The sequence below is a fragment of the Macaca thibetana genome, chromosome 14 (genome assembly GCF_024542745.1).
Source record: "Macaca thibetana thibetana isolate TM-01 chromosome 14, ASM2454274v1, whole genome shotgun sequence".
Taxonomy (NCBI): domain Eukaryota; kingdom Metazoa; phylum Chordata; class Mammalia; order Primates; family Cercopithecidae; genus Macaca; species Macaca thibetana.
The window spans coordinates 9141195-9167369 of NC_065591.1; the positions used below are offsets into that span (position 1 = coordinate 9141195).

Consider the following 26175-nt stretch of genomic DNA (forward strand, 5'->3'; position numbering starts at 1 on the left):
GTGCCACTGCACTCCAGCCTGGGCAATAGAGCAAGACCCCATCTCTAAATAAATAAGTAAAAATAATAAAAGAAAAAGAAATACTATAAAAAGGACCAACAAAGTCAGAAGTCATTTCTTTTTTTTTTTTTTTTTTGAGACGGAGTCTCACTCTGTTGCCCAGGCTGGAGTGCAGTGGCGCAATCTGGGCTCACTGCAAGCTCCACCTCCCAGGTTCACACCATTCTCCTGCCTCAGCCTCCCAAGAAGCTGGGACTACAGGCACCCGCCACCACACCCGGCTAATTTTTTGTATTTTTAGTAGAGACAGGGTTTCACTGTGTCAGCCAGGATGGTCTCGATCTCCTGAGCTCGTGATCCACCCGCCTCGGCCTCCCAAAGTGCTGGGATTACAGGCGTGAGCCACTATGCCCAGCCAAAAGTCATTTCTTTGTAAAGATTAATATTGACAAACTTCTTGAAGAATTAATAAAGACAAAAGAGAGTGCAAATGAGCAATCTCATGCATAAAAAGGGGACATTATTACACACGAAACATAAGAGTATATTAAGGATAACTTTGTGCTAATAACTTTGAAAACAGATGCAAAGAATATTAGAAAATACAGCTCAGGGCTGGGCACAGTGGCTCATGCCTGTAATCTCAGCACTTTGGGAGGCCAAGGCAGGAGGATCACTTGAGCCCAGGAATTCGAGATAAGCCTGGGCAACATAGTGAGACCCCCATCTCTATAAAAATAAAAAATTAAGGCCAGGCACGGTGGCTTACGCCTGTAATCCCAGCACTTTGGGAGGCCGAAACGGGCAGATCACAAGGTCAGGAGATTGAGACCATCCTGGCTAACAGAGTGAAACCCCATCTCTACTAAAATACAAAAAAAATTAGCCGGGCGTGGTGGCGGGCCCCTGTAGTCCCAGCTACTCGGGAGGCTGAGGCAGGAGAATGGCATAAACCTGGGAGGCGGAGCTTGCAGTGAGCTGAGATCACGCCACTGCACTCCAGCCTGGGCAACAGAGCGAGACTCCGTCTCAAAAAAAAAAAAAAAAAAAAAAAAAAAAAAAAAAAAAAAAAGGCCGGGCGCGGCGGCTCAAGCCTGTAATCCCAGCACTTTGGGAGGCCGAGACGGGCGGATCACAAGGTCAGGAGATGGAGACCATCCTGGCTAACACGGCGAAACCCCATCTCTACTAAAAACACAAAAAATTAGCCGGGCGAGGTGGCGGCGCCTGTGGTCCCAGCTACTCGGGAGGCTGAGGCAGGAGAATGGCGGGAACCCGGGAGGCGGAGCTTGCAGCTGAGATCTGGCCACTGCACTCCAGCCTGGGTGACAGAGCGAGACTCCGTCTCAAAAAACAAAACAAAACAAAACAAAAATTAGCCAGGCATAGAGGCTCACACCTGTGTAGTCCCAGCTACTTAGAAGGCTGAGGCAGGATTTGAGCTCAGGGGTTCGACATTGCAGTGAGTAACCTGTCTCTAAAAAAACTCTGTCTCTCTTAAGAAAAAAGAAAAAGAAAAAGAAAAAACAAAAAGAAAAGAAAATACAACTCATCAAAATCGGCTCACGAAACAGAAAATCTGAACAATTCTATAACCTTTAACTTTCAATATTGAATATCATTAATCTTCATACAAAGAAAAAAGCAAGCCTGACAGCTTTACAGACAAGTTCTACCAATCATTCAAACAATGAATCACTCCCATCTTAGGTAAACTCTTCTAGGAAACAGAAGAAGAAAGGATACTTCCCACCTCACTGTACAGGACGAACATAGCACTGATACCAGTATGGTCAGTATGAGAAAGGAAAATAACAGGCAAATGTCACTCATGACCATGTTGTTTTTATCTCAAGAATGTGAAGTTGATTTAATGTTAGGAAAGCAATAAATGCAATTTACCACTTTATTTTTTTTTTAAACGGGGTCATGTTCTGTTGCCCAGGGTGGAGTGCAGTTGCTGGCGTAAACATGACTCACTGTAGCCTCCACCTCCCTGGCTAAAATGATTCTCCCTCCTCAGCCTCCTGAGTGGCTGGGACTACAGGCGTGTACCACCATACAAGGCTAATTTTTAAATTTTTTAGTAGAGATGAGGTCTCACTGTATTGCCCAAGTTATTTGCAAACTCCTGGGACCATGTTAATAAATAAAAGTAAAAAGCATACGATCATTATAGTATACACAATTGAAAGTGTTTAACAATATTAAACTTCATTAGTCTGATAAAAGGTATCCACAAAAAACCTAGATTAGAAAGGTACTTAGTGGTGACAACTTCCCCTTTAAGAGTGAGGCTTAGTGTGGCCGGGCGCGGTGGCTCAAGCCTGTAATCCCAGCACTTTGGGAGGCCGAGGCGGGCGGATCACGAGGTCAGGAGATCGAGACCATCCTGGCTAACACGGTGAAACCCCGTCTCTACTAAAAAAAATACAAAAAACTAGCCGGGCGAGGTGGTGGGCGCCTGTAGTCCCAGCTACTCGGGAGGCTGAGGCAGGAGAATGGCGTGAACTCGGGAGGCGGAGCTTGCAGTGAGCCGAGATCCGGCCACTGCACTCCAGCCTGGGCGGCAGAGCGAGACTCCATCTCAAAAAAAAAAAAAAAAAAAAAAAAGAGTGAGGCCTAGTTAATAGGGTTGCTCCTAAAAATAAAAATAAAAAAGGGAGGAAAAAGAGCAAGAACCTCTACAGTTCTAGGCAGCATATTAGACAAGAAAAAGTAACACAAGTTGTAAGAATTAGAGAAGAAGAAACAATTTGCCACTATTTGCAGATGCTATATTCCTAATTAGAAAACCAAAAAGGACTGGATGCAGTGGCTCATGACTATAATCCCAGCACTTTGGGAGGCCAAGGCCGGCGGATCACCTGAGGTCAGGAGTTCGAGACCACCCTGGCCAACATGGTGAAACACCGTCTCTACTGAAAATACAAAAATTAGCCAGGAGTGGTGCCCGCACGCCTGTAATTCCAGCTACTGGGGAGGCTGAGGCAGGAGAATCGCTTGAACCAGGGAAGCAGAGGTTGCAGTGAGCTAAGATCGTGCCAAAAAATACATACAGATGAATCAGTAAAATTAATTACAGTTTTTAAAAATTTGCTGGATATAAAAAATACATCTAAAAGGTCAAATGCATGTTATTGTATCAGCAACAAGTTCACTTGGGAGCTGTAATTTTAAAGAACATACTATTGTCGGGCGTGGTGGTTCATGCCTGCAATCCCAGCACTTTGGGAGGCTGAGGTGGGCAGATTAGGAGGTCAGGAGTTCAAGACCAGCCTGGCCAACATGGTGAAACCCCGTCTCTACTAAAGATACAAAAAAAATTAGCCAGGCGTGGTGTCACACGCCCGTAATCCCAGCTACTCATGAGGCTGAGGCAGGAGAATCACTTGAACCCAGGAAGCGGAGGTTGCAGTGAGCTGAGATTGCCCCATTGCATTCCAGCCTGGGTAACAGGGTGAGACTCTGTCTCAAAAAAAAAAAGAACATATTATTCATAATAGCAACAAAATTATAGTGTACCTAGCATTAAATCTCAAGAGATGTATAAATTCTTTATGATAAAAAAATACAACATTCTATTGAAAGACATTAAAGGCCAAAATAAATGAAGAGATATAACGCATCCTTGGATGAGACTTAAAATTATAAAAATGTCAATTCTCCCCAAATTGGTCTATAGGTTTCATACAATTCCAAATTAAAACCTCAAAATGGTTTTTCATAGGACTTGGTAAACTGATCCTAAAATTCATCTGGAAAAACGAAGGCCAAGAACAGCTAAGACAGATGCAGTGGCTCACGCCTGTAATCCCAGCAAGCTGGGAGGCCAAGCCAGGTGGATCATTTGAGGTCAGGAGTTCAAGACCAGCCTGGCCAACATAGTGAAACCCCGTCTCTACTAAAAATACAAACGTTAGCTGGGTGTGGTGGCAGGCACCTGTAATCACAGCTACTCAGGGGGCTGAGGCAGAAGAATCACTTGAACCCAGGAAGTGGAGGTTGCAGTGAGCCAAGATCACGCCACTGCACTCTAGCCTGGGCAACAGAGCAAGACTCCATCTCAAAAAAAAAAAAAACAGCTAAGAGACTGTTGAAGAAGGAATTTGCCTGTCCAACAGCAGGACTTACACATCTATAGTAATGGATTCAATGTGTTATTGGCAGAGGGATAGATCCAGGGACAGAATGGTGAGTCCAGAAACACACCGACATATACCTGGGGACTAGGTGAAGGCGCTAGTGCTGCTGGGGAGTGAGGAGATGATGTATTTCTCAGTAAATGGTACAGGGAACGGTGGTTATCTATTTCAGGAAAGACTGAAATTGGATCCCTACAAGGGAGAAGAATGCTTCAAAACAGAGGGCAGGGAGCCGTGCTGAGAATGAAGCACAGGAGAACAGCACAGCAGCAGATCTGGCAAGGCCAAAGCTGTAAGTGACCTTTGAAAGGGCGGTTTTAGCAGCATGGTAGGGATGAAGCTGGACTGGGAAGGGTTAAGCAATGAAGCAGAAGTGAGAAAGGAAATAGGGAGTACGGTAATTCCTGAGAAATTGTGCTTTGAAGGAGGGCAGAGAAATGAACAGGGAAGTGGGGTCGAGAGGGCTGCTTTGTGTTAAGACAGAGGATTTTCCATAATGACGCTGGAGAGAGGTGACAGATGAAGGAGCAAATGCTTTCAGAGGTCAGGGAGAATGGGATCCGGAGCAGAGGTGGGGGTCCCCATGAGCAGGGACTGTTCTGCCACTGTCGCAGGTGGGGAGGCAGTGAGGACACAGGCACAGGTGCAGAAGGCTGGGGGATTTGGAGGTGGGAACACAAGGTGTCCTGCAGGACGACGTCTATCATTTCAATGATGTGTAAGGCCAGGCCCGAAGGTGAGAGTAACAATGGGGAGAGGTGGAGGTGAGAGTGGAATCGTTACTAACCAGTAGTGGAATTGCTGGGGATCATGGAAAATGCTTATTTGAGATTTGTGGCTATGAATTTACAGGGAAAATATGGCATCAGTTATGTGATTTCTCTCCTGCCATACTCAATGGTTCCCAAGCCGGTGGAGAGCTGGGTTCCACTAGGATGGGTATTGTGCCAGATGATGGGAGGCAGGGGCCAGGGGACAGAAGGTGTTTGTAGGAACAAGATTAAAATGATAGCTCTAACCTAGGTAAGGAGAAAAGGCAAGACAGGAGAGGCAGGATGGTATACAAGTGGTGAGTTCAACGGGCTGGCTTGGTCCAAGGGTTGAAGACTAAGGGAGTAGAAAGAGTCAAAGGTGGAGGTCAGAGAGCGGGTGTTTGCAAGGCAAGGCAGCTCTGGTGCCCTCATGGTGGGGGCTGAGCTAAGGTACAGGAAAAGCCTGCTGCAGGTGAGAGTGACAAGGAACTGAGAGGCCAGGCTGTGGCCCGTGTCAGCCACATGGATCTAGAAGCCCAGGGAAAGATGGCAAGAGAAGACAGAAGGGACCTAGAACAGTGGCTCACGCCTATAATCCCAGCACTTTGGGAGGCCAAGGTGGTCGGATCACCTGAAGTCAGGAGTTCGAGACCAGCCTGGCCAACATGGAGAAACCCGCCTCTACTAAAAATACAAAAATTAGCTGGGTGTGGTAGGTGCCTGTAATCCCAGCTACACGGGAGGCTACGGCAGGAGAATTGCTTGAACCCGGGAGATGGAGGTTGTAGTGAGCCGAGGTCAGGCCACTGTACTCACAGAGTGAGACTCTGTCTCAGGAAAAAAAAAAAAAAAGAGAAGGCAGGAGGGAAGGGCCCAGAAAGGAGTGACAAGCAGGTGGCTGGATGGCCACAAGATCTTCTCCCCGCGTGAGCACACTGGGCTCAGGCCCCAGGACGGTGAGTCAAGCTTGCCTCTTTAAAATGTGCGAAGACATTTAATATTTTACTCCTCAAAGCAAATTCAAGAGATCAGCCTGTATCTTGCAAGTGAGGAAACAGAGGCTCAGTGAGATGACGTGCCTTCTGGAGCCCCTAAGCCAGGAAGCAGCAAGAACCAAAGCCCGCCTGTGTGCAACCTCCGCGTCCGCGGACTCAGGTCACCTGGGTAGTTCCGGCAGCCCCCCGCGGTGCTCCCCCGCCGCCAGGTGCCTTCATAGAGTGTGGTGTTCCATTTGCGGATGGTCCGGCTCTTAAGGGCGTCGGGCGTGAGGTTGCAGATCTCCAGGCGGGTGAACTCCCGCATGAAGTCTCGGAATGACATCCTGAGGGAGGAGGTGCACAGGTGAGGCACAGCCCATCAGGGCACAGAGCTGATGTGTAGGGGTGGAGAGGTGGGGGAGAAGGGGAGGGGGCGCTCACCAGAACTCCCCGTCCTCCATCTTGACCCGGAGCTGCTCCCGTTCATATGGGTCCACGCTGTTCCACTCTGAGGAGCTGTGAGGAGTGGGGCTCTGCCAGGGCTGGTGGCACTGACCTGCCTGGCCTCTGCCCCTGGGGCCTGTCTACCCTGGCCTGTCTTCCCCCAGCCCAACCCAGGTGGCCTCCTCAAGGTCAAGCCCCAAAGTTCCGGTTCTAGCGAGTGGTCTCATCAGGGCCAGTCAGAGGCCCTGCGAACACCCGACGGCTGGGCACAGGCCCGCATGGCCTGAGCTTTGTTAGGGCAGTCCCCCAGACCCAGTTGCGTGAAGATGGGTCCCTTTGCTCAATCCTGAGTCCAGCCTGGCCTGGTAGAGCCCCGAGCAGAAATGTCGGGGCACCTAACAGTTTCCCCAAGGCACCCCAGACAGTACCCACTGCCCCTCACCTGTCGCTCCAGGCTCCCGTCCACTCTACCTCGCCCCAGGGGTTCCGCATCCGGATCAGGTTCACCATCTGGCCTCGGTAGTTCACCTGTTTCCCAGAGCTCCTGTCGGTGCTAGCTTCCAGCAGGCACTTTTTTTTTTTTTTTTTTTTTTTTTTTTTTTTTTGAGACAGTCTTGCTCTGTCACCCAGGCTGGAGTGCAGTGGTGCGATCTCAGCTCACTGCAACCTCCGCCTCCTGGGTTCAAGCAATTCAATTCTTCTGCCTCAGCCTCCCTAGTAGCTGGAATTACAGGCACCTGCCACCATGCCTGGCTCATTTTTGTATTTTTAGTAGAGACAGAGTTTAACCATGTTGGCCAGGCTGGTCTCGAACTCCTGACCTCAGGTGATCCACCCACCTCAGTCTCCCAAAGTGCTGGGATTACAGGTGTGAGCCACTGCACCTGGCCCATGCATGCACTTTAACACTCCGCCTCCCATACCCTCATCGTCTCCAAGCCCTGCTCAGCACCCAGATGAAGCCTGTCCTCCTGGAATTCATAGCCCAGGCAGGCAGCTGTGCACATGAACTACAGTCAGTCAGGGCAGGACATGATAGGCATCTCAGATGGGTGTCCCCAGAAGAGAGATAAGGTGCTGCAGGAGGGGAAGGGAGGAGCCAGCACCTTCCACAGCCCTGGTCAGGTGCCAGAGAGGCAAGGACAGGCCAGGGGGCAGGAACTGCCCTGCAGGGAAGGCCCCACCCAGGGCAGTACCTGCTTGGCCCCGGTCACAGAGTAGGCGTGGCCCTTCACCAGCTTCTTGAAGGTGATGGCCTCCATGTCTAGAACGCTGGAGATCTGCAGAAAGAGGCACACACTGTGGTCAGTGGCTAGGTCCCCCCACTGTATCAGATGAGCCCCCAGCATTCAGGGTCTTGGATGTTCCCATTTGTACATACAATAGTTCTAGGAGCAGCAAGCAGGGACCCCGATCCCACCTAGTTTGTCACCCCCACCGATAGACACCCCCACATACAGATGCTGCTCTTTTGGCGAGGGGTAGCCTGGATACCCCACCAAAGCTGCCACTGGGACGGGGGAGCCCAGGCACCCCGCGGACACTGCTACTGGCCAGGGCTGACCAGAACCTGTGCGAACATGCCTGTGCACACACACAGCCGTGCACAGCCCACCAGAGCCACACGGCCCTCAGTGGGCCTCACGGAGAAAGATGTGAGGACAGGAGGGTCAGTTAGAAATGGGAATGGGAGCTGGGGTTAGAGCTGCGGATGGCAGTGATATTGGGGTCAAGTCTGGCGTCGAGGACCGGGGAACGGAGCTGAGTGTGGGAACAGAGGAGCAGGGAAGGGTGGGAATGGAGTGAGTGTGGGATTGAGGCCAGGGATGGGTGGGAACTGAGACCAGGAGATGAAATCTGAGGCTGGTGAACTGGACAGAGGATGGCATGGATTGAGATAACAGGAATGAGGGAAACAGCATGGTAGATGGTCGGGAAAACAAGCGCAGGAAAGAGCTGAGGTATGAAGTTTTGGGGAAGGAATGGGGAGGTGAGGACAGGAAAGACACCAGGCATGGGGGTGGAAGTGATGGATGAGGCTGGGTATGCATCCAGAGATGGAGCTTAGGTGCAGGACAGGGGTCTGGATCAGAGCCTGGGTGAGGACTTTTGGAAAATGTGACAGGTCACAATACCAGGGTTCCAGGGTACCCCAAAGCATCGGGGCCGGGTGCACTCACGTCTATGGAGCAGCCCAGCAGGGAGCCCCGCTCCAGCGCCTTGAGGATGATCTGGTAGAGGTCACTCGGAGCCTTTCGCAACTCGTACCACTCGGTGACCCCGCCTGTGAAGTCCTCAAAGCCCTCTGAGGTGCTGCCCCCTGACAGGGACTCGTAGCTGCCATTTACCCTGTGGGCAGCTCCAGGTCAGTGCTCTGACATCAAGCAGGACCCTCTGGAAAGACAATCAGGAGCCCCCACCCCTAGAGGGGGCTGGAAGCTGGAGCTGTCCCCTCGGCCGCTACTCACTTGGCATAGGCCTTCTCAAGCAGGGCGCTCCAGAACTCATTGCCTTCGGCAGAGTGCACGAACACTAGCTTCCCGTCCTTGATGGGCAGCAGGTCATCCACGACCACGTCCACCCATTCCCCAAATTGCCACAGCTGTAGGGGAGGGGCACGGTGAGTACCTGCTTTGGAATCCCCCAGACCTGAGCTCCACCCTTACCTCTACCTTCCTAGATGCAGGATTCTAGATCCTAGATACATTCTAGGATCTAGATATGTATCTAGATACATAACTTCCTAGATGCGGGATTCTACATCCCAGATACATAATAGATATATGTAGACTAAATCATATATATTAGATACATACTAGATGTATACTACATCAGGTGTACCAGATACATACTAGATGTGTGTATACTTGATCACATATACTAGATACATGCTAGATGCATGTATACCTCTAGATACATGTATGCTACATATACACTAGATACATGTATCTGGGTATTGAAGGAAATCAAAGCATTTCACCCCAAAATATACTTCTTCAACATATTTTGAGATAGCTGTTCAGAGGGTCTGCAAACAGAAGTAGCCCTGTAATACTGTCTTTTGTGGGGGAGATTTGCATCCGTAGAGAAAATCTGCATTGATGGTGCCAGGCTTTCTCTAAGGCCTTCCCTTGTCAGACCGAGAGCCTGACACCCTTTAAAGGTCTGAAAGAAATAATTACCATCTATTCTGTCTGAGGGCTGCTACCTGTGAGGTTTCATCTACATAACAAGACCGCCTTTGCTACCCAGCCCCCCTTTTCTCCCCTTCCATAGCCTGTCTTGCCACTATAACCTGATTTACCACCAGAACCTGGTTTTGGCCATTTTCGAGCCCCCATTCTTCCTGTAACCTCGGGATGGTATGTATATACGCTTCTGTACCCACTGTGGGGCTGGGGTGATCACTCTGGTTCCCGACCCCATGCTGCAGGCTAATCGATTTGTCTGCCATTTCTCCGAGTAACCTCCTTTTGTGAGTTGATTTTTCAGTGAACCCTCAGAGGGCTAAGGGGATGCTTTCCTTTGCCTGTACAGTATATACTAGATATATGCATATTTGATGTATACTAATACATGCATACCACATATAGACGTGTATATTTGATATGTACATGTATGCTGGAGATACACTAGCTACATGATCCTGGGAAAATTATCGCCTCTGAGCCTCAGTTTCCCTATCAATAAAAAGGAGCAGCAGTGCCTTCTTCACGGAAGATTTAAACAAGACCACACAGGCACAAAGCCTTTAGTGAGTCACTGAACAAACAGGGTTCCTCCTCAGGCACAGAGAGGTGGGAAAGCTCTCGGGCCTGGGCTTTCCAGAACTAGCCCCCTTTTAGGCCATGGCCCCCTAGCTCTTCCCTCCCTATTCTAGGGGGTTAGGGGACACCTATGTCATTGGATGAGCAGTGAAAATGTGGCATCCAGATCCTACAACCATAAGATGGGCAGATGCTTTGCTTCAGAGATGCCACAAGGGGCAGGTTTCCCAGGGCAGGATCGTGGCCCAAGGCGTCTGGGGTCAGAAACGACCAAGGACTCGAGGTATCATCTGAGGGGTCGAGGCCAGGACAACGCGGGGAGGGTGGCGGGGAGGAGAGGAGGCGGCCCTAGGAGCCCAGGTTGTGGAGAGTGTGGGTGGCGGGTACTGAACTGGCCAATCGAAGGCCAGGAAGGAGTGGATTGGAGGAGCGAGGGAAGGGGGCGAGGCTGCGCCCCTGCAGACTAGAGCGGGTGGGTGTGGCGCTGAGCCAAAGTGGATCGGCACCGTGGGTTCCGCGCCCTGGGTTCCGAGGACCACCTCCACCTGCGCAAGGCGGGCAAGGACAGAATAGCAAAAGGGGCTCTCTAACCAGGCAGAAGGAGGGAACACACAGGAGTCCTTCGGGCAGGGCTGGGGCCTCCAAGGCCAGAGGGCTTCATTCCTGGTTGCTGGGCATGTCCCTCCCAAAGGCAGATCATTGAGAATTGATTGGTGTGACTTGAAAAATGGACCCTGGGCACACCGTCAGGAAAAGCTCGTTTACATAGACTTAATCCCGAGTCTTTCTTTTCTGCTGGGCTCAGTCAGACCTTGCCAAAGCGCAGGAGTTGGGGGATAGGAGGCCTGACAGGTGGAGAAGGCCACGCAGGCTGATCTGTTTTCCCCAGCGACCACTCCTTTCTCAGATGGGGCAACTGAGACCGACCTCCGGGAGGATCGGAATTCGTCCCACAGGATATAACATAAACGTCTTTCTGTTCTTTCAAGCACTTTCTACCTGATACATACAACCACCTAGGAAAACTGCCAGCTGAAATAACTGCCCAGCCCAGTCACTTCACACATGACAGACCCGAGATGGCACTGAGAGGTCAAATACCTGCTACAGGGAGGACTGGCCCCACAGGGTGTGGCCCTAACTGCAGGTGCTGTGGGTCATCCTTCCACATCTCCCCCAGTGCCTGCTCCCCTCCTCCCCAGGGGGGCCCTCACCTGGAAGTGGAAGATGCCGGCATAGCCATTCTGGAAGCTCTGGCCGTGTGGAACCACTCGGTGCAGGAGGGTGTCGTTAAGAGTAAGTGAGGCAATGGCCGCCAGGAGCCAGCAGTCCCCTGGGGAGGGAGGGAGAACATCAGCCTGCTCTACCAACCTGCCCCGGGGGGAAGCAGGTGCTAGGGAGAATCTGGGGTTCCTTGGCCAGGGTGCCACTTAACTCCCCTGGGCTTGCAGAAAAGACCCAGTAATCTGGGCAAACCAGCCCCAGTGCTGATAGCCAGAGCCTGCCTGGGCTTGCAAGAGGGAGGGGTTGGGGCAGAGCCTGAAGGAGCGGGAATGGGGAACTACTGTGGAAAAAACACCCAGGACCCCACGCCCTGGGGGCCTACCCAGTGCTCCCTGGCAGATGTCTGTGCGGGTGGCTCCATCCACGATGAACTGGGGGTTTGAAAGCAGCTCCTGCGAGAGACCCAGAGTCCTGTTCCTGGGCCAGCCCCTCCCAGAAATTGGCACCAGGCCACCCCTGACCCCATTGCCCACCAGAGACATGAAGTCCCATCCCTACTCCTCATCCAGGATCTGGGCTCAGCCGAGTCCCACCCAGGATGGCCCCTCTCACCGTGGGACGCTTCCACTTGATGCCATAGGTCTTGGAGGAATTGGGACCCAGGTCCTTGAAACCCAGGCTCTGGGGCACTGGGGGGAAGGCCTCATCACGGAAGAGGGTCCCACTCTGCAGGCATCGCGCCCGCAGCTGCTCATAATCCTGGCCCAGGTACTTGATGGCATTCTCATGGCGGCCCAGGCCCAGCTCCTTGGCCCGCTGCTTCTGCACTTGGGCTGACACCCCGGTGCAGTACACCGGTGTGATGATCTCCTCCGCCATCCTGCCGGAAAGATGGGCCTGCTCAGAACGCAGGCCTTCCTAAGACTAGAATTCCTGCCTGCAAGCGCTGCTCTCCTGCCCCTGCTTATCCATCCCCAAACCTGGGGTTTCCCTGCCTCACTGCTCCCCTCACAGAAGTAGGGTTCTTAGCCACCTCTCGGTGCTCCCAGTGAATACAAGAAAGGGGTTTCCCAGTTCCTAGGCGTGCCGGCCACCTCTCCTTTCCCGGATCCCATTGTCAGGGGCTTGCAGCTCAGTGGTGAGCCAGCAGGTCAGGTGGGGCAGGGCGGAGCCTCCAGACAGCACAAGGAACTGGGCAGGTGGGACACAGCAGGGAAGGCCTCTTTGATCCTGTTCACTGGCTTGCAACCCCCTCCCCAAATTAACCAAGCTCCTTGCGCACCGGCTCCGTGCCGTGGGCTGAAAACCCCAGTCGGGGTCCCCCTCCTCAGGCCCCCTCAGCAGGTTCGATATCAGAGCTGGTGGGCCCTAACCCAGTCCCTGGGAACATCCCGCAGCAGGCTCATATCAGAGCTGGTGGGCCCTAGCCCAGCCCCTGGGGACAGCTGTGAGCCAGGCTGGGACAGGCGCCCAGGCTGTGCCGCTCCTCCAGCCCCCGCCCCTGCCCCAGGCACGCAGAGGGCCCCCAAAAGGGGCCGAACTGGGGCAGCCCCTCAGCCCGGGAGCAGTGGCCAGGGTCAAAGAATCCTGGCTCGGCCACCCAGCTTCTTACCTGGGGGAGGGGTGTTTGGGGGTCGCTGCGGTCCCTGAGACTGGCTTCCCGGTGGCAGCTCAGGGCTGGGCCCAACCAGGAAGAGCGCTCCTCCCCGCCCTCCTCCCGCCGCCCCTCCGCCCTCCGCCCTCCCTTTCTCCTTCTCCTCCTCCTCCTCCTCCTGGGGCTCCTACCCCGCTTCCTCTCGGCTCTCCCTTATCTCTCCGGCACGGTCTCTGACTATCTCTTACCCACGGTGTCTTCCCGCCCCTCCCTCCGCAGGCCGGGGGCCAATTCCGCGAGAGGACAGATTAGTAAAAGGCAGAGCAGTCCCCGGGGAGGGGCCTGCGCGGGTGGGGCGGGGAGGCTCTGGGGCGCGGCGGAAGGGCACCGTGGGGAGAGGAGGAGGAGGGCCGGGCAGGGGGTATTTTTAACCAGGGGCAGCAGCTCGAGTTGCAGGGCCGGACGGCCGCACCCCACGCGCGCCCCGGCGGGCATTCCCGGGCGATCGGGCGGCGGCGCCGCCTCCCGCAGTCCCGGGCCCGCCCCGTCCCCAGCTCCCCTCGCTCCGCGCGGCCGCAGCTGCTCCCGCCGCTCCCAGTCCGCCCAGGCACGGGGCTGAGATTACCTCGGGCTGCGGCAGCTGCTCTGAAGAGGGACCGGGCTGGCAGCGAGCAGACCCCTGCCGGACACTCCGTAAACGGCAGCCTCTCCCCGCAGGGCCGCGCCGCGCCCCTGCTCGGCGCTCCCCAGGGGAACCCTGGGGGACCGGGCTCGCTGCGTGACCTTGGGTAAGTCCATGCCCCACTTGGCCCGGCTTTCCGCATGCGTGCAGCCTATGGGATGGGGATGGGCAATTGCGGGAGCCCATCTTTCTTTAACGTTCTGGGGTTTCTTGAACCTGGAAACTTCGAGAGGTGGACATCCCTGTCCTCTCCCCCAAGCTCTCAGCCCACCCACCTGGAAGCGCCCATGTATCACCTTACCCAGGAGAGGGCGGCAGAGGCCCAAGCAGCACGGCAGCCCCCACTCCCCACCTCCAGGACCCGGAGGTCCTGCTTCATGGGCTGCAAGAAGTTGGGGGGCCAGGATTCGGCGCGGAGGCCGGGGGTGTGGGTGGGAAGACTGCAGAGACCCCTGAGACCCTCCCAAGTCAGGGCTTTTCGCTGGTCTCGCAGTCCCAGCCCAGCAGCTGCTGCAGCCTTGCAGGTTGTGGATGCAAGCATTTTGCTGAGGAAACTACATAGTGTTCCCAGGACTCTAGGGCCCATGACCCCTCAAAAGTTAAGAGCCGCTGATCTAATCTGATGAGTGAGGGATGGAACCAGCTCCTAGGCTTTCTGCGCAGGTGTCCAGGGACAGAGAACGGTGGCTTAAACTAGAGAGTTGGCAGGCAGAAGTAGATGGATTTGATAAAAATGGAGACTATCTTAACAATATTGGGTTTAGAAAAGATTTCTTTTTTCTTTTCTAAAGGCAGGGTCTTGCTTTCATTGACCAGGCAGGAGTGCAGTGCCCTGATCACAGCTCACTGTAACCTTAAACTCCTGGGCTCCAGAGATCTCTCACCTCAGCCACCTGAGTAGCTGAGACTACAGGCACGTGCCCCGACACCCAGCTAATTTTTAAGTTTTTTGTAGAAATGGGGTCCTGCTGTGTTACTCAGGCTGGTCATGAACTTCTGGGCTCAAGCAGTCCTCCTGCCTGAGCCTCGCAAAGTGCTGGGATTACAGGTGTGAACTTTGGCACCTGGCCAGATTTCTTAAATATGACACAAAAAGTATAAATGATAGAGGAAATCAATAAATTGAACTTCATCAAAATAAAACCCTTTTGTTCTTCAAAATGCACAAAACTATTAAAAATGAAAAGATAAGCCATAGACTAGGAAGAATATTTGTGAAAATTCTATCTGATATAGGACTTGTGTAAAGAACTTTTACAATTGAATAAAAATCCAATAAAAATGGACAAAACATTTGTTTTCTGGTGTTTGTATTTGTTTTTGTTTTTGAGATGGAGTCTTCCTCAGTCACCCAGGTGGAGTGAAGTGGCATGATCCTGGCTCACTGCAACCTCCGCCTCCCGAGTTCAAGCAATTCTCCTGCCTCAGCCTCCCCAGTAGCTGGGATAACAGGTGCCCGCCATCACGCCAGGCTAATTTTTGTATTTTTAGTAGAGATGGTGTTTCACCATGTTAGCCAAGCTGGTCTCAAACTTCCGACCTCAAGTGATCTGCCCACCTCTGCCTCCCAAGGTGCTGGGATTACAGGGTGAGCCACCGTGCCTGTCAAAATATGGACAAAACATTTGAATAGACACTTCATCCAAAAAGATCTCTGGATGGCAAATAAGCACATGAAAAAGCACTGAGTGCATTACTCTTAGGGAAATGTAAACTAAAGTCACTAGAAGGACTGCTTCTCAAAGAACACCTGCTAGAATTGCTAAAATTTAAGATTGACCAAATCAAGTATTGTCATGTTGTCAAGGATATAGAAGAACTGGAGCTCTCATACACCAAGAGAGGGTAAAATGATCACCACCACTTTGGAAGAATTGCTTGAACCCGGGAGACAGAGGTGGAGGTTGCGTTGAGTGGAGATTGCACCATTGCACTCCAGCCTGGGCAACAAGAGCGAAACTCCATCTCAAAAAAAACAAAAAAACAAAAAAACACAGCCAGAACCTAAAGGAGAAACTTTTTATATCATCTCAAGTGTGGAAACGGTCTTTTTAACTATGACACAAAACCCAAAAGTCATAAAATTGCATTTTTTACTACATTAAAAATCCATACAGTTATGTCAAAATGATGGACTGAAGAAAACATTTACTTTATTTTTTATTTATTTATTTTTTTTTTTAATTTTTTTTTTTTTTTGAGACGGAGTCTTGCTCTGTGCCCCAGGCTGGAGTGCAGTGGCGCGATCTCGGCTCACTGCAAGCTCGGCCTCCCGGGTTCACGCCATTCTCCTGCCTCATCCTCCCGAGTAGCTGGGACTACAGGCGCCCGCCACCTCGCCCGGCTAATTTTCTTGTATTTTTAGTAGAGACGGGGTTTCACCGTGTTAGCCAGGATGGTCTCGATCTCCTGACCTCGTGATCCACCCGTCTCGGCCTCCCAAAGTGCTGGGATTACAGGCTTGAGCCACCGCGCCCGGCTGAAAACATTTACAATTAACATCTTACAGGAGTATTTTTCTCCATATATATTTAAAAAAAAATCATGGTCTGGGTGTGGTCGCTCATTCCTATTATCCTAACACTTTGGGAGGCCTAGACAGGAGAATTAATTGAGGCTAGGAGTTTGAGACTAGCCTGGGCAACATAATGAGACAACATAATGAGACCCCATCTATAAAAAAGTTAGAAAATTAGCCAGGTGGCCGGGCGCGGTGGCTCAAGCCTGTAATCCCAGCACTTTGGGAGGCCGAGACGGGCGGATCACGAGGTCAGGAGATCGAGACCATCCTGGCTAACATGGTGAAACCCCGTCTCTACTAAAAAATACAAAAAAAAAAACTAGCCGGGCGAGGTGGCGGACGCCTGTAGTCCCAGCTACTCGGGAGGCTGAGGCAGGAGAATGGCGTAAACCCGGGAGGCGGAGCTTGCAGTGAGCTGAGATCCGGCCACTGCACTCCAGCCTGGGAGACAGAGCGAAACTCCGCCTCAAAAAAAAAAAAAAAAAAAAAAAGAAAATTAGCCAGGTGTGGTGGTGCATGCCTGTCATCCCAGCTACTCCAGAGGCTGAGATGGGAGGATGGCTTGAGGAGTTGGAGGCTGTAGTGAGCTATGATTGTGTCACTTCTCCAGCCTGGGCAATAGAGCAAGACCCTGTCTTTAAGAATAAAGGCCGAGGTGGGCAGATCACCTGAGGTCAGGAGTTCAAGACCAGCCTGGCCAACATGGTAAAACCCCATCTCTGCTAAAAATACAAAATATTAGCCGGGCACGGTGGCATGTGCCTGTGCCTGTAATCCCAGCTACTCGGGAGGCTGAGGCAGGAGAATAGCTTGAACCCAGGAGGCGGAGGTTGCAGTGAGCTGAGATTGTGCCATTGCACTCCAGCCTGGGCAATAGAGCAAGACTCCATCTGGAGGGAAAAAAAAAGTCTCACACCATAGGATTACCAGAATCCTAGAAACAACTTAAATGTTGATCAATAAGCAATTAGTTACTTCATGGTATATCCATAAACAAGAACACAAGGCCGGGAGTGGTGCCTCATACCTATAATCCCAGCACTTTCGGAGGCCAAAGTCGGGGGATCCCTTCAGCTCAGGAGTTCAAGACCAGTCAAGGCAACATGGCAAAACCCCCTTTTTACAAAATATACAAAATTTAGCAGGGCATGGTGGTGCACATCTGTGGTCCTCGCTATTTGTGCGGCTGAGGCGGGAGAATGTCTTGAGCCCAGGAGGTCGAGGCTGCAGTGAGCCAAGATCGCACCACTACACTCCAGCGTGGGTGACAAAGTGAGACCCATCTCAAAAAAAAAAAAAAAGATGGCCAGGCGCAGTGGCTCACGCCTGTAATCCCAGCACTTTGGGAGGCCGAGGCGGGCGGATCATGAGGTCTGGAGTCCGAGACCATCCTGGCCAACATGGGGAAACACTGACTCTACTGAAAATACAAAAAATGAGCCAGGCGTGGTGGTGCGTGCCTGTAATCCCAGCTACTCGGGAGGCTGAGGCAGGAGAATCACTTGAACCGCGGAGGCAGAGGTTGTTGCAGTGAGCCGAGATTGCACCACTGCACTCCAGCCTGGCGACAGAGCAAGACTCCGTCTCAAAAAAAAAAAAAGATTAGGCTGGGCGCAGTGGCTCAAGCCTGTAATCCCAGCACTTTGGGAGGCCGAGACGGGTGGATCACGAGGTCAGGAGATCGAGACCATCCTGGCTAACACGGTGAAACCGCATCTCTACTAAAAAATACAAAAAAACTAGCCGGGCGATGTGGCGGACGCCTGTAGTCCCAGCTACTGGGGAGGCTGAGGCAGGAGAATGGCATGAACCCGGGAGGCGGAGCTTGCAGTGAGCTGAGATCCGGCCACTGCACTCCAGCCTGGGTGACAGAGCGAGACTCCTTCTCAAAAAAAAAAAAAAAAAAAAAAGATTAATACAACACAGCTGTAGCAAGAAATGTATGAATAAAAGACCATCTTCACCATCCTGGCCAACATGGTGAAATCCCGTTCTGTACTAAAAATACAAAAATTAGCCAGGCATGGTGGCAGATGGCTGCAATCCCAGCTACTTGGGAGGCTGAGGCAGGAGAATCGCTTAAACTCTGAAAGCGGAGGCTGCCGTGAGCTGAGATTGTGCCACTGCATTCCATCCTAGGCAACAGAGCAAAATGCTGTCTCACAAAAAGGAAAAAAAAAAAAATAGCCAGTGCAGTGTCTCATGCCCGTAATCCCAGCACTTTGGGAGGCTGAGGCAGGTAGATCACCTGAGGTCAGGAGTTCGAGACCAGCCTGGCCAACATGGCAAAACCCTGTCTCTACTAAAAATACAAAAATTAGCAGGGCATGGTAGTGCATGCCTATAATCCCAGCTACCCGGGAGGCTGAGGCAGGAGAATTGCTTGACCCCAGGAAGTGGAAGTTGCGTGAGCCAAGATCGCACCACTGCACTCCATCCTGGGTAACAAAGCAAGACTTTCTCAAAATAAATAAATAAATAAATAAACTTCATAATGCATTCATAAGTGCACAACAGGATGCAGAGAATTCTGGCATTTAATAAAAACGGTGTGGGAAATATATACATATCAGTGTGTTGTCTTTTTTTCACGAAATACATTTTTCCACACCAATTTTCCAATACCAATGGGGTGTTGAACAATTCAATTCCATTCTGACACTTACTTCTGGAGTTAGCACAGACCCCACAGGTTAAGGCTTCAGTACCCGAAGGCTGCCCCCACTTCAGATAGCCACAAATGGGGTACCCAGGGAATGCTTCTCTCTGGCGAACTACAAATTCAGAGGTTCCCCCAGCACCTCAGTTTGATAATGCAGTAGACAACTCCCAGAACTCAGGAAAGTGCCTCACTTCCTAGGATATTACCTGTTTATTATAAAGGAAACAATTCCAAAACAGCCAGATGGAAGAGATGCATAGGGCAAGGCACTGGGGGTATGGTACACAGAGCTTCCAGGCCCTCTCTACCCTCCCAGCACATCCATCCGTTTTTATAACCCAATCTTTAGTCCCCCAGCCCCCGGTCTTGTCACCTCATTAGCATAAACTCAGGTGTAATAATCTTATTAGGAATAATAGAGGTGGAAGGGTTGCTATCAAGAAAAGACACTTCTATCACTTAGAAAATTACAAGGGTTGGCCGGGCGCGGTGGCTCAAGCCTGTAATCCCAGCACTTTGGGAGGCCGAGACGGGTGGATCACGAGGTCAGGAGATCGAGACCATCCTGGCTAACACGGTGAAACCCCGTCTCTACTAAAAATACAAAACATTAGCCGGGCGAGGTGGCGGGCACCTGTAGTTCCAGCTACTCGGGAGGCTGAGGCAGGAGAATGGCGTGAACCCGGGAGGCGGAGCTTGCAGTGAGCTGAGATCCGGCCATTGCACTCCAGCCTGGGCGGCAGAGCCAGACTCTGTCTCAAAAAAAAAAAAAAAAAAAAAAATTACAAGGGTTAAGGGCGGGCGCAGTGGCTCACGCCTGTAATCCCAGCACTTTGGGAGGCTGAGGTGGGCGGATCACAAGGTCAGGAGATGGAGACCATCCTGGCTAACACGGTGGAAGCCCGTCTCTATTAAAAATACAAAAAACTAGCCGGGCGTGGTGGTGGACGCCTGTAGTCCCAGCTACTCAGGAGGCTGAGGCAGGAGAATGGCGTGAACCCGGAAGGCGGAGCTTGCAGTGAGCCGAGATCGTGCTGCTGCACTCCAGCCTGGGCAACAGAGCGAGAAAAAAAGAAAATTACAAGGGTTTCAGGAGCTCTGTCAGGAACCAAATAGACATACATATGTATTTTGAGACTGGCTCTCGCTCCGTTGCCCATGCTGGAGCGCCCTGGTGCGATCATAGCTCACTGCAGCCTCCAACTCCTGGAGTCAAGTGATTCTCCTACCCCAGCCTCCCAAGTAGCTGAGACTACAGGCACACACCACCACACCCAGCTAATTTTTAAATTTTTTGGCACAGATGAGGTCTCACTATGTTGCCCAGGCTGGTCTTGAACTCCTGGGCTCCAGTGATCCTCCCATCTTGGCCTCCCAAAGTTCTGGGATTACAGGTGTAAGCCACCACACCCAGCCATCTATATATTTTTAAAAATTTTTATTATACCACATGGGCTTCTATAAGTTTAGACTCTTTCTCTGGAAAGACAGGAGAAACATTGCTTTCGTTGATTTCAGGGCAGAGAACCAGGGAGCTGAAGTCAGGGGTAGGAGGGTGGCTCTTGGTTTAAAATATACATGTGAATATATTATCTATTGGAAAAACATATTTAAAATACTTTTTAGTCCTTGTGTTGGCTTCTAATGTCCTCAGTCTCCAGGCTTTCTTAACTCTTGTCTATTCTCTGCTACCCTTCTCCATCTTCACCCCCTAAACACCCTCCTCACCAGCCTTTCTCTAGGCAGTTTCCTCCACTGGAACACCCAGGGTTCACACTTGTTCATGCCAGACATTGTTCTAAACCCTTCCATGGGATTAACCCATTCACATCTCAGAATAACCCATTTTACAGATGAGTCAATGAGGGCACAGGGAGATTAAATAACATGCCAAGCTAACCCAGAGACCTGAAATTTGAATTTAAAAAGCTGGCTCCAAAGACCAAGCCATAATCACTACTCTAGACTGTCCTTCCATGAATATCCAGGTGCAGTCCAATTGCCATCTCCTCTGGGAAGCCTTCCTATCTCCTCCATTAAGAAATTAACCCTTTTTGGGCTGTGCATGGTGGCTCACGCCTGTAATCCCAGCACTTTGGGAGGCCGAGGTGGGTGGATCATGAGGTCAGGAGTTCGAGACCAGCCTGGCCAACATGGTGAAACCCCATCTCTACTAAAAATACAAAAAAATTAGCCAGGTACAGTGGTGGTCACCTATAATCCCAGCTACTCAGGAGGCTGAGGCAGGAGAATCACTTGAACCTGGGAGGCAGAGGTTACAGCAAGCCGAGATCCCGCCACTGCACTCCAGCCTGGGCGACAAAGCGAGACTCAGTCTCAAAAAAAGAAAGAAATTAACCCTTTTGAGTCCCCATGTCTCTTGGGGGAGAGGGGGTTATTATAATTACAATATTATATTTGATTGCAGCTCAAGGAAGTGATCAAGTCTTATTCCTAAGTAAACCTGGCCCTGAAGGCATTTCTAGACTAAATAAAGAGCTGTTTTCCATTCAAATTTTGTTTCCCAATATGTTCCTGGCCCCAGCCCCCCCTTTTTCCTTTTTTTTTTTTTTTTTTTTTTTTGAGACAGAGCCTCACTCTGTCACCAGACTGGAGCTCAGTGGCGTGATCTCAACTTGCTGTAACCTCTGCCTCCCCAGTTCAAGCAATTCTTCCACCTTGGTGTCCCGAGTAGCTGGGACTACAGGCACCCACCACCATGCCTCGCTAATTTCTGTATTTTTAGTAGAGAAGGGATTTCACCATGTTGGCCAGGCTGGTTTTGAACTCCTGACCTCAAGTGATCCACCCAGCTCAGCCTCCCAAAGTGCTGGGATTACAGGTGTGAGCCACCAGGCTCGGCTCCCTGGCCCTCTTCTAAGGGCTGCAGATACCTCATCTCACTTAATCCCATCTAGACTGTGTAGATCTCATCATCCATAGGCATGGACAGCACAGAGAGGAAACTGAGGCTCAGAATAACTGGCCACCAATGGGAAGGGGCCAAGCTGTTACACAGCCTGTGCTCACATGGTGTAACCCTGGTAGACACCTCCTCCCTACCCCAACCCTGGGTCAAGGAACCAGGCCAGGACCTAAGCACAGTTGGTGTCCTGTGGACATGAATTTATTAGAGGGGACCAGGACCAGAGTGGGCACAAGCTGCGGGCTGGGAGGAAGGGGCAGGGGTGGGGGCATAGCCAGTGGTGTGTCAGTCAGCGGGCCAGCAGGCATGCTGTTCTTCACCCTGTAGGGCTTCAGTGCCCAGGGCGTGCCAGAGGCTTTGGGAAGACTGCGGAGAGGAAAGAGTGAGGCTCAGAGAGGAAACCTGCCGAGCTCACACAGGAAGGGCAGCACGTCGATTCCAGGCCCACAGCACTCCCTCTCATACTGTTGGTCCTCACTCCTGCCTCCCAAGCTCCCACACCAGCCCTGCAGCTGCTGTCCCATCCTGCACTCACTGCGGAGGGAGTAGGTGCCTGGTTCCAGTTGCATCTGCGGGGGCAAGACGATGAGAAAGTCCCCACCCCAGGTGTTTTTGACCCTTGAGAGATAATTTTGGGAAGGAGGACGATGACACTCCGAGGTCAGAGAAGGGCACTTGGATGACACAGGCTTAAGCTGGTGGCGGCTGCAGTGCTGGGGCAAGCCACAGGGGGAACAGTGGGGCGGCGAGAGGCCAGGACCCCGGGGAAGGTGAACAGGGACCTGTGGACAGACCCTCTGAACCCCACCATGGTGGGGGCGCCGGTCCCGAGTCCAAGCCCAGTGGAATGGCTCCTTTGCCATGACCTGGGAAGAGCAGAGTGGACAGTAAATGGGGTGGGAACCCCAGCCTTCCCCACACCCCAGGCTGCCTCCACAACCTCACCTCCTCACAGCACTGGCGGCTCACAACAGCCCGGAAACCCATCCGTGCCCAAAGCTTATCCCTCTGGTGCAGGAATTTCCCCACTCGTAAACACCAATCTTTTCCCAAGGCCCATGGAAAAATCTCACATTTGGGCCCCTCCAGGTCCTCCTCCATGTCGTTTGCAAGGTACCTAGCCACAGAGGCACAGGGTCAGGGAGCAGAGGCCACACATCTGCCCCGTCCCATCCGACACCTCCAGCAAATAATGCCTCCACTGCCTGCCCCCGCCACTCACAGGGCCAAGAACAGGCTGCTGTGGGTGTACTCGCTGAGCTTCAGGTGGGCGCGCTGGAAGTAGACCAGCACCATGGCCAGGAGATACTGCAGAGACAGATCAGGGTCGGGGGGTTAGTTATCCTCTGAGGAGGAGGGGCTTGCACCCAGGTTCATTTGCACCCAAGGAGGTTGTGCTGCAGGGAAAGAAAGTCAGTAAAATGGTGGGAAGGGGTATGCAAAGATGAACTGGTAAGGGTGGAAGGGGAGTGGCTCTCCCTACCAGACCAGGGCACCCAATAAAGCAGTGGCACTCAATTCCCACCAACTCAACCTGAACCTCAAGAGACCCCCAGCCTGTGCTCTCTCACCTTATCTGAAATCTGGAAGCAGGGGTCTTTGGAGAGGAATTCCTGGACAAAACTGTCCTCTGAGGGTAGAGAAGACAGGACGCAGGTTACCACCGCCTCCATGGAGAAGAGTGGCATCAGAAGCTCCAAAGCCCAAGCCGCCACTGAACCCTCTCTCTCTCTCTCTCTTCTTTCTCTCTCTCTTTCTTAATGTAAATAGAGATGAGGTCTCACTATGTTGACCAGGCTGGTCTTGAACTCTTGGTCTCAAGTAATCCTCCCATCTCAGCCTCCCAAAGTGTTGGGATTATAGGTATGAGTCACGGCGCCTGGCCCTGAACCCAGTTTCTGAGAGGACTCCCCTCCTACCTGCCTAAGCTGGGTTACCTTGAGAGGGTGAGGGTCAGAGGCCTCAGATGTCTGTACAGGAAGGTGAGACCTCACACTTCACGTCTGCTTTCACACTTGGCCTCACAGTCCCTCCCGTGCCAGCCCTCCAAACTCACCCAGAAGGCTGAGGAAGGCCTGGACCTCCTGGTGCTGGCGAAAACGGAGGAACCCATTGCCCCCACCTTGCCGGCTGCAGCCCCCCAGCTCTACCTGGGTGGTAACTACAGGGGAAGTGGTGGGGTCTTGGGAGTCACTCATCTCATAAGAAATGGAGATGGGGCAGGTTGACCTGTAGAGAAAGGAGGCTCAGGACTTAGCATGTACCCCCATGACGCCCACAAATCAAGAGGATGGTGACAGGGGCCAGGACGGCGGAGGGGTGGGTGCAGAGACTTGGGGGCTCAGAATAGAAGGCAGTTGGGATGCAAGAGGAGTGGGGAGGTCAGAAAAGAAGCAAAGAGTTGCTATGGGCTGCGGCACCCCCGCCCTCCTCCTGGCACCCCAGGACAGGCCAGAGTAACAGCAGCAACAAGCACGGCTGAGGGCTTCCTAAGTGCCTGGAGCTGTGCTTAAGGGCCTTATCTTATTCCATTCTGGTAAGGAGGTAAGATTAACTCGGACCCATTTTTAAAAGAGGAAACTGAAAACCTCACAGGCAGTTAAAAGTGAAGTCTTTGGTCTCCAAAACCCCAAGAGGTTTTTCGGGTTTCGTTTGTTTGTTTGTGTGTTTTGAGACAGAGTCTCTCTGTCGCCAAGGCTGGAGTGCAGTGGCGCGATCTCGGCTCACTGCAACCTCCGCCTCCCGGGTTCAAGTGATTCTCCAGCCTCAGCCTCCCGAGTAGCTGGGATTACAGGCATGCGCCACCACGCCCGGCTAATTTTTTGTATTTTTTGGTAGAGACGGGGTTTCACCGTGTTGGCCAGGCTGGTCTCACACTCCTGACCTCCCAAAGTGCTGGGATTGCAGGCGTGAGCCACGGCGCCTGGCAAAAAAAGAAAAAAAACCCAGAGCTTAACTGCTCCTCCAGGCCCCAACTCACAACCACCCCCGACCCCTCACCAAAGCAGAGTTGAAAGGGCCACACTGATCCCTTACACCGAGGGGAAACTGAGGTCCTCAGGGATGAACGAAATTAGAGAAATACCTGAATTTAGAGCAAGCTGATGGGGCCACTTCAAACATTTCAAGCTCCTGTCCTAAACCCACCCTCATCCCCGCGAGAGTGACGCCAACCACGGGGCTGAGGAGAACGTGCAGTCGACCACCCCGGGGCCAGTCTCCACCTCGGCGCGCACAAGCAGCCCAGCCTCCTCCTCCAGAGCGCCTTACCCGAACTCAGGAATTGCCCAGAGCAGAACGCCCGTGTAGACAGCGAGCGGGCTTATATAGCCTGAGGGCGGCCCTGCCCAGAGCAGCCCGTCCACCAATCAGGGCCTTCCTGGGGGGCGGGGCTTGGCCTTCACCGCCTGCCTCTCCGCCTGTGAGCCCAGTCGGCGCCCAGCTGTGGCTCCCCAGGGTGAAAGCCTCTCCAAAGCTTCATCAACTATAAGAGACGTGAAGGCAGGCCAGCTGGACCCCAGGGCCTGAGACCCCATAGGACGGGCAGGGAGCTAGGATCCCTGTTCCCCTCTTGATAAACGCAGCGCCAAGGTGCTGAGCCGGGAAATGAGGGCTGGACTGCGAGGGCCTGGTGAGCGAGTTTTGATTCACTGATTGTGCCTTGCTGCGGCAGGGTCTCTGGCTCTCTATGGGTGTCCCTGAATATATTGGCCTCCCTGAGTCTCTAGGTTTCAGTGAGGATCCCTGGGTCTCTCTTTTGTTTCTTTTGTTTTTTATTTTATTTTTCCCCTCGTAACACAGAACAAGCTGCCTGGGTCTCAATGGGCCTCTGAGCCTCTCACTTTCTTGTTGCCTCTGGTGTCTGGATGTCTCTGGATCTCTGGGTCCTTTGGTCTCTCTGATCTCTGGGTCTCTGATCTATCTGCGTTTCATGGTCTCCCCCAAGCCGCCTCCCAGGCTCCCTGAGGCCGTGAAGGCCTTTCTAGACCAGCTGGTCTGCATCAGGCCGCCCTGTTTGTGTGTGTGCACGCATGTGAAGTTGGCCTCCCCTAGAAAGGAAGCAGTGAGCGGGGCAGCCTCCATAGCCAGCTCCCTAAACACCTACTGCTGCCTACTGAGGAGGCTGTGATGGCATCAGCTCATGTGTTCCTCACAGCAAGCGCGTGAAGTTGATGAGAATGATGAGAAGCCTAATTTTATCAATGAACAAACAACTAACACACAGAGTTTGGGTTGCTCACCGAGAGGCTGAGTAACTTCCTGCCAGCCACTCAGCAGGTAAGTGGAGATAGAGTTCCAGCCTGGCTGCTGGGCCCACACGCTGGGTAGCCTGACTGTGTGGTCTACAGCTGTTCCTGGACACAGCCTGCACAGAGGTGTTCCATGAAACGGAATGAATCTCCTAGACCAGCTGTGTTTTCAACTATTCTCCTCTCCCCCCCATAATTAAGGTTAGAGATCAGGAAAGGGTACCTAAAAGA

General features: G+C 52.3%; 3 protein-coding genes across 10 annotated transcripts in view; 1 reads left to right on the forward strand and 2 right to left on the reverse strand.

Moving 5' to 3' along the window:
• The window catches only part of CAPN1 (calpain 1), a 33078-nt gene extending 19362 nt beyond the window's left edge, over nt 1-13716 (reverse strand). Inside the window, exons 1-10 of one of the 4 annotated variants that reach the window (XM_050757138.1) lie at nt 13529-13716; nt 11922-12189; nt 11692-11761; nt 11300-11418; nt 8787-8920; nt 8499-8667; nt 7515-7598; nt 6761-6846; nt 6316-6390; nt 6058-6218 (exon numbers count right to left, since the gene is read on the reverse strand). In XM_050757138.1, coding sequence (XP_050613095.1) covers nt 6058-6218; nt 6316-6390; nt 6761-6846; nt 7515-7598; nt 8499-8667; nt 8787-8920; nt 11300-11418; nt 11692-11761; nt 11922-12189; nt 13529-13701 — 1339 coding nt within the window. In that variant the 5' untranslated portion in view covers nt 13702-13716. Of the gene's footprint in view, nt 1-6057; nt 6219-6315; nt 6391-6760; nt 6847-7514; nt 7599-8498; nt 8668-8786; nt 8921-11299; nt 11419-11691; nt 11762-11921; nt 12190-12921; nt 13047-13094; nt 13484-13528 lie in introns of those variants that run through there. The other 3 variants (XM_050757141.1, XM_050757139.1, XM_050757140.1) reach the window with 3 other exon arrangements.
• Nucleotides 1-26175, forward strand: part of FAU (FAU ubiquitin like and ribosomal protein S30 fusion) — a 231467-nt gene that overhangs the window by 155107 nt on the left and 50185 nt on the right. The window contains exon 1 of one of the 5 annotated variants that reach the window (XM_050757348.1): nt 9379-9388. The exons of the other annotated variants lie outside the window; for them this stretch is intronic. The gene's annotated coding sequence lies outside the window, so the exon portion shown is untranslated. Of the gene's footprint in view, nt 1-9378; nt 9389-26175 lie in introns of those variants that run through there. 5 annotated transcript variants of the gene reach the window in all.
• On the reverse strand, nt 21832-24599 carry SPDYC (speedy/RINGO cell cycle regulator family member C). Its single transcript, XM_050757299.1, has 6 exons — nt 23751-24599; nt 23266-23324; nt 22917-23002; nt 22640-22811; nt 22230-22560; nt 21832-22060 (listed from the first exon to the last, which is right to left on the reverse strand). The coding sequence occupies exons 1-6, from the start codon at nt 23890-23892 to the stop codon at nt 22026-22028; spliced, it is 825 nt and encodes a 274-aa protein (XP_050613256.1). The 5' UTR covers nt 23893-24599; the 3' UTR covers nt 21832-22025.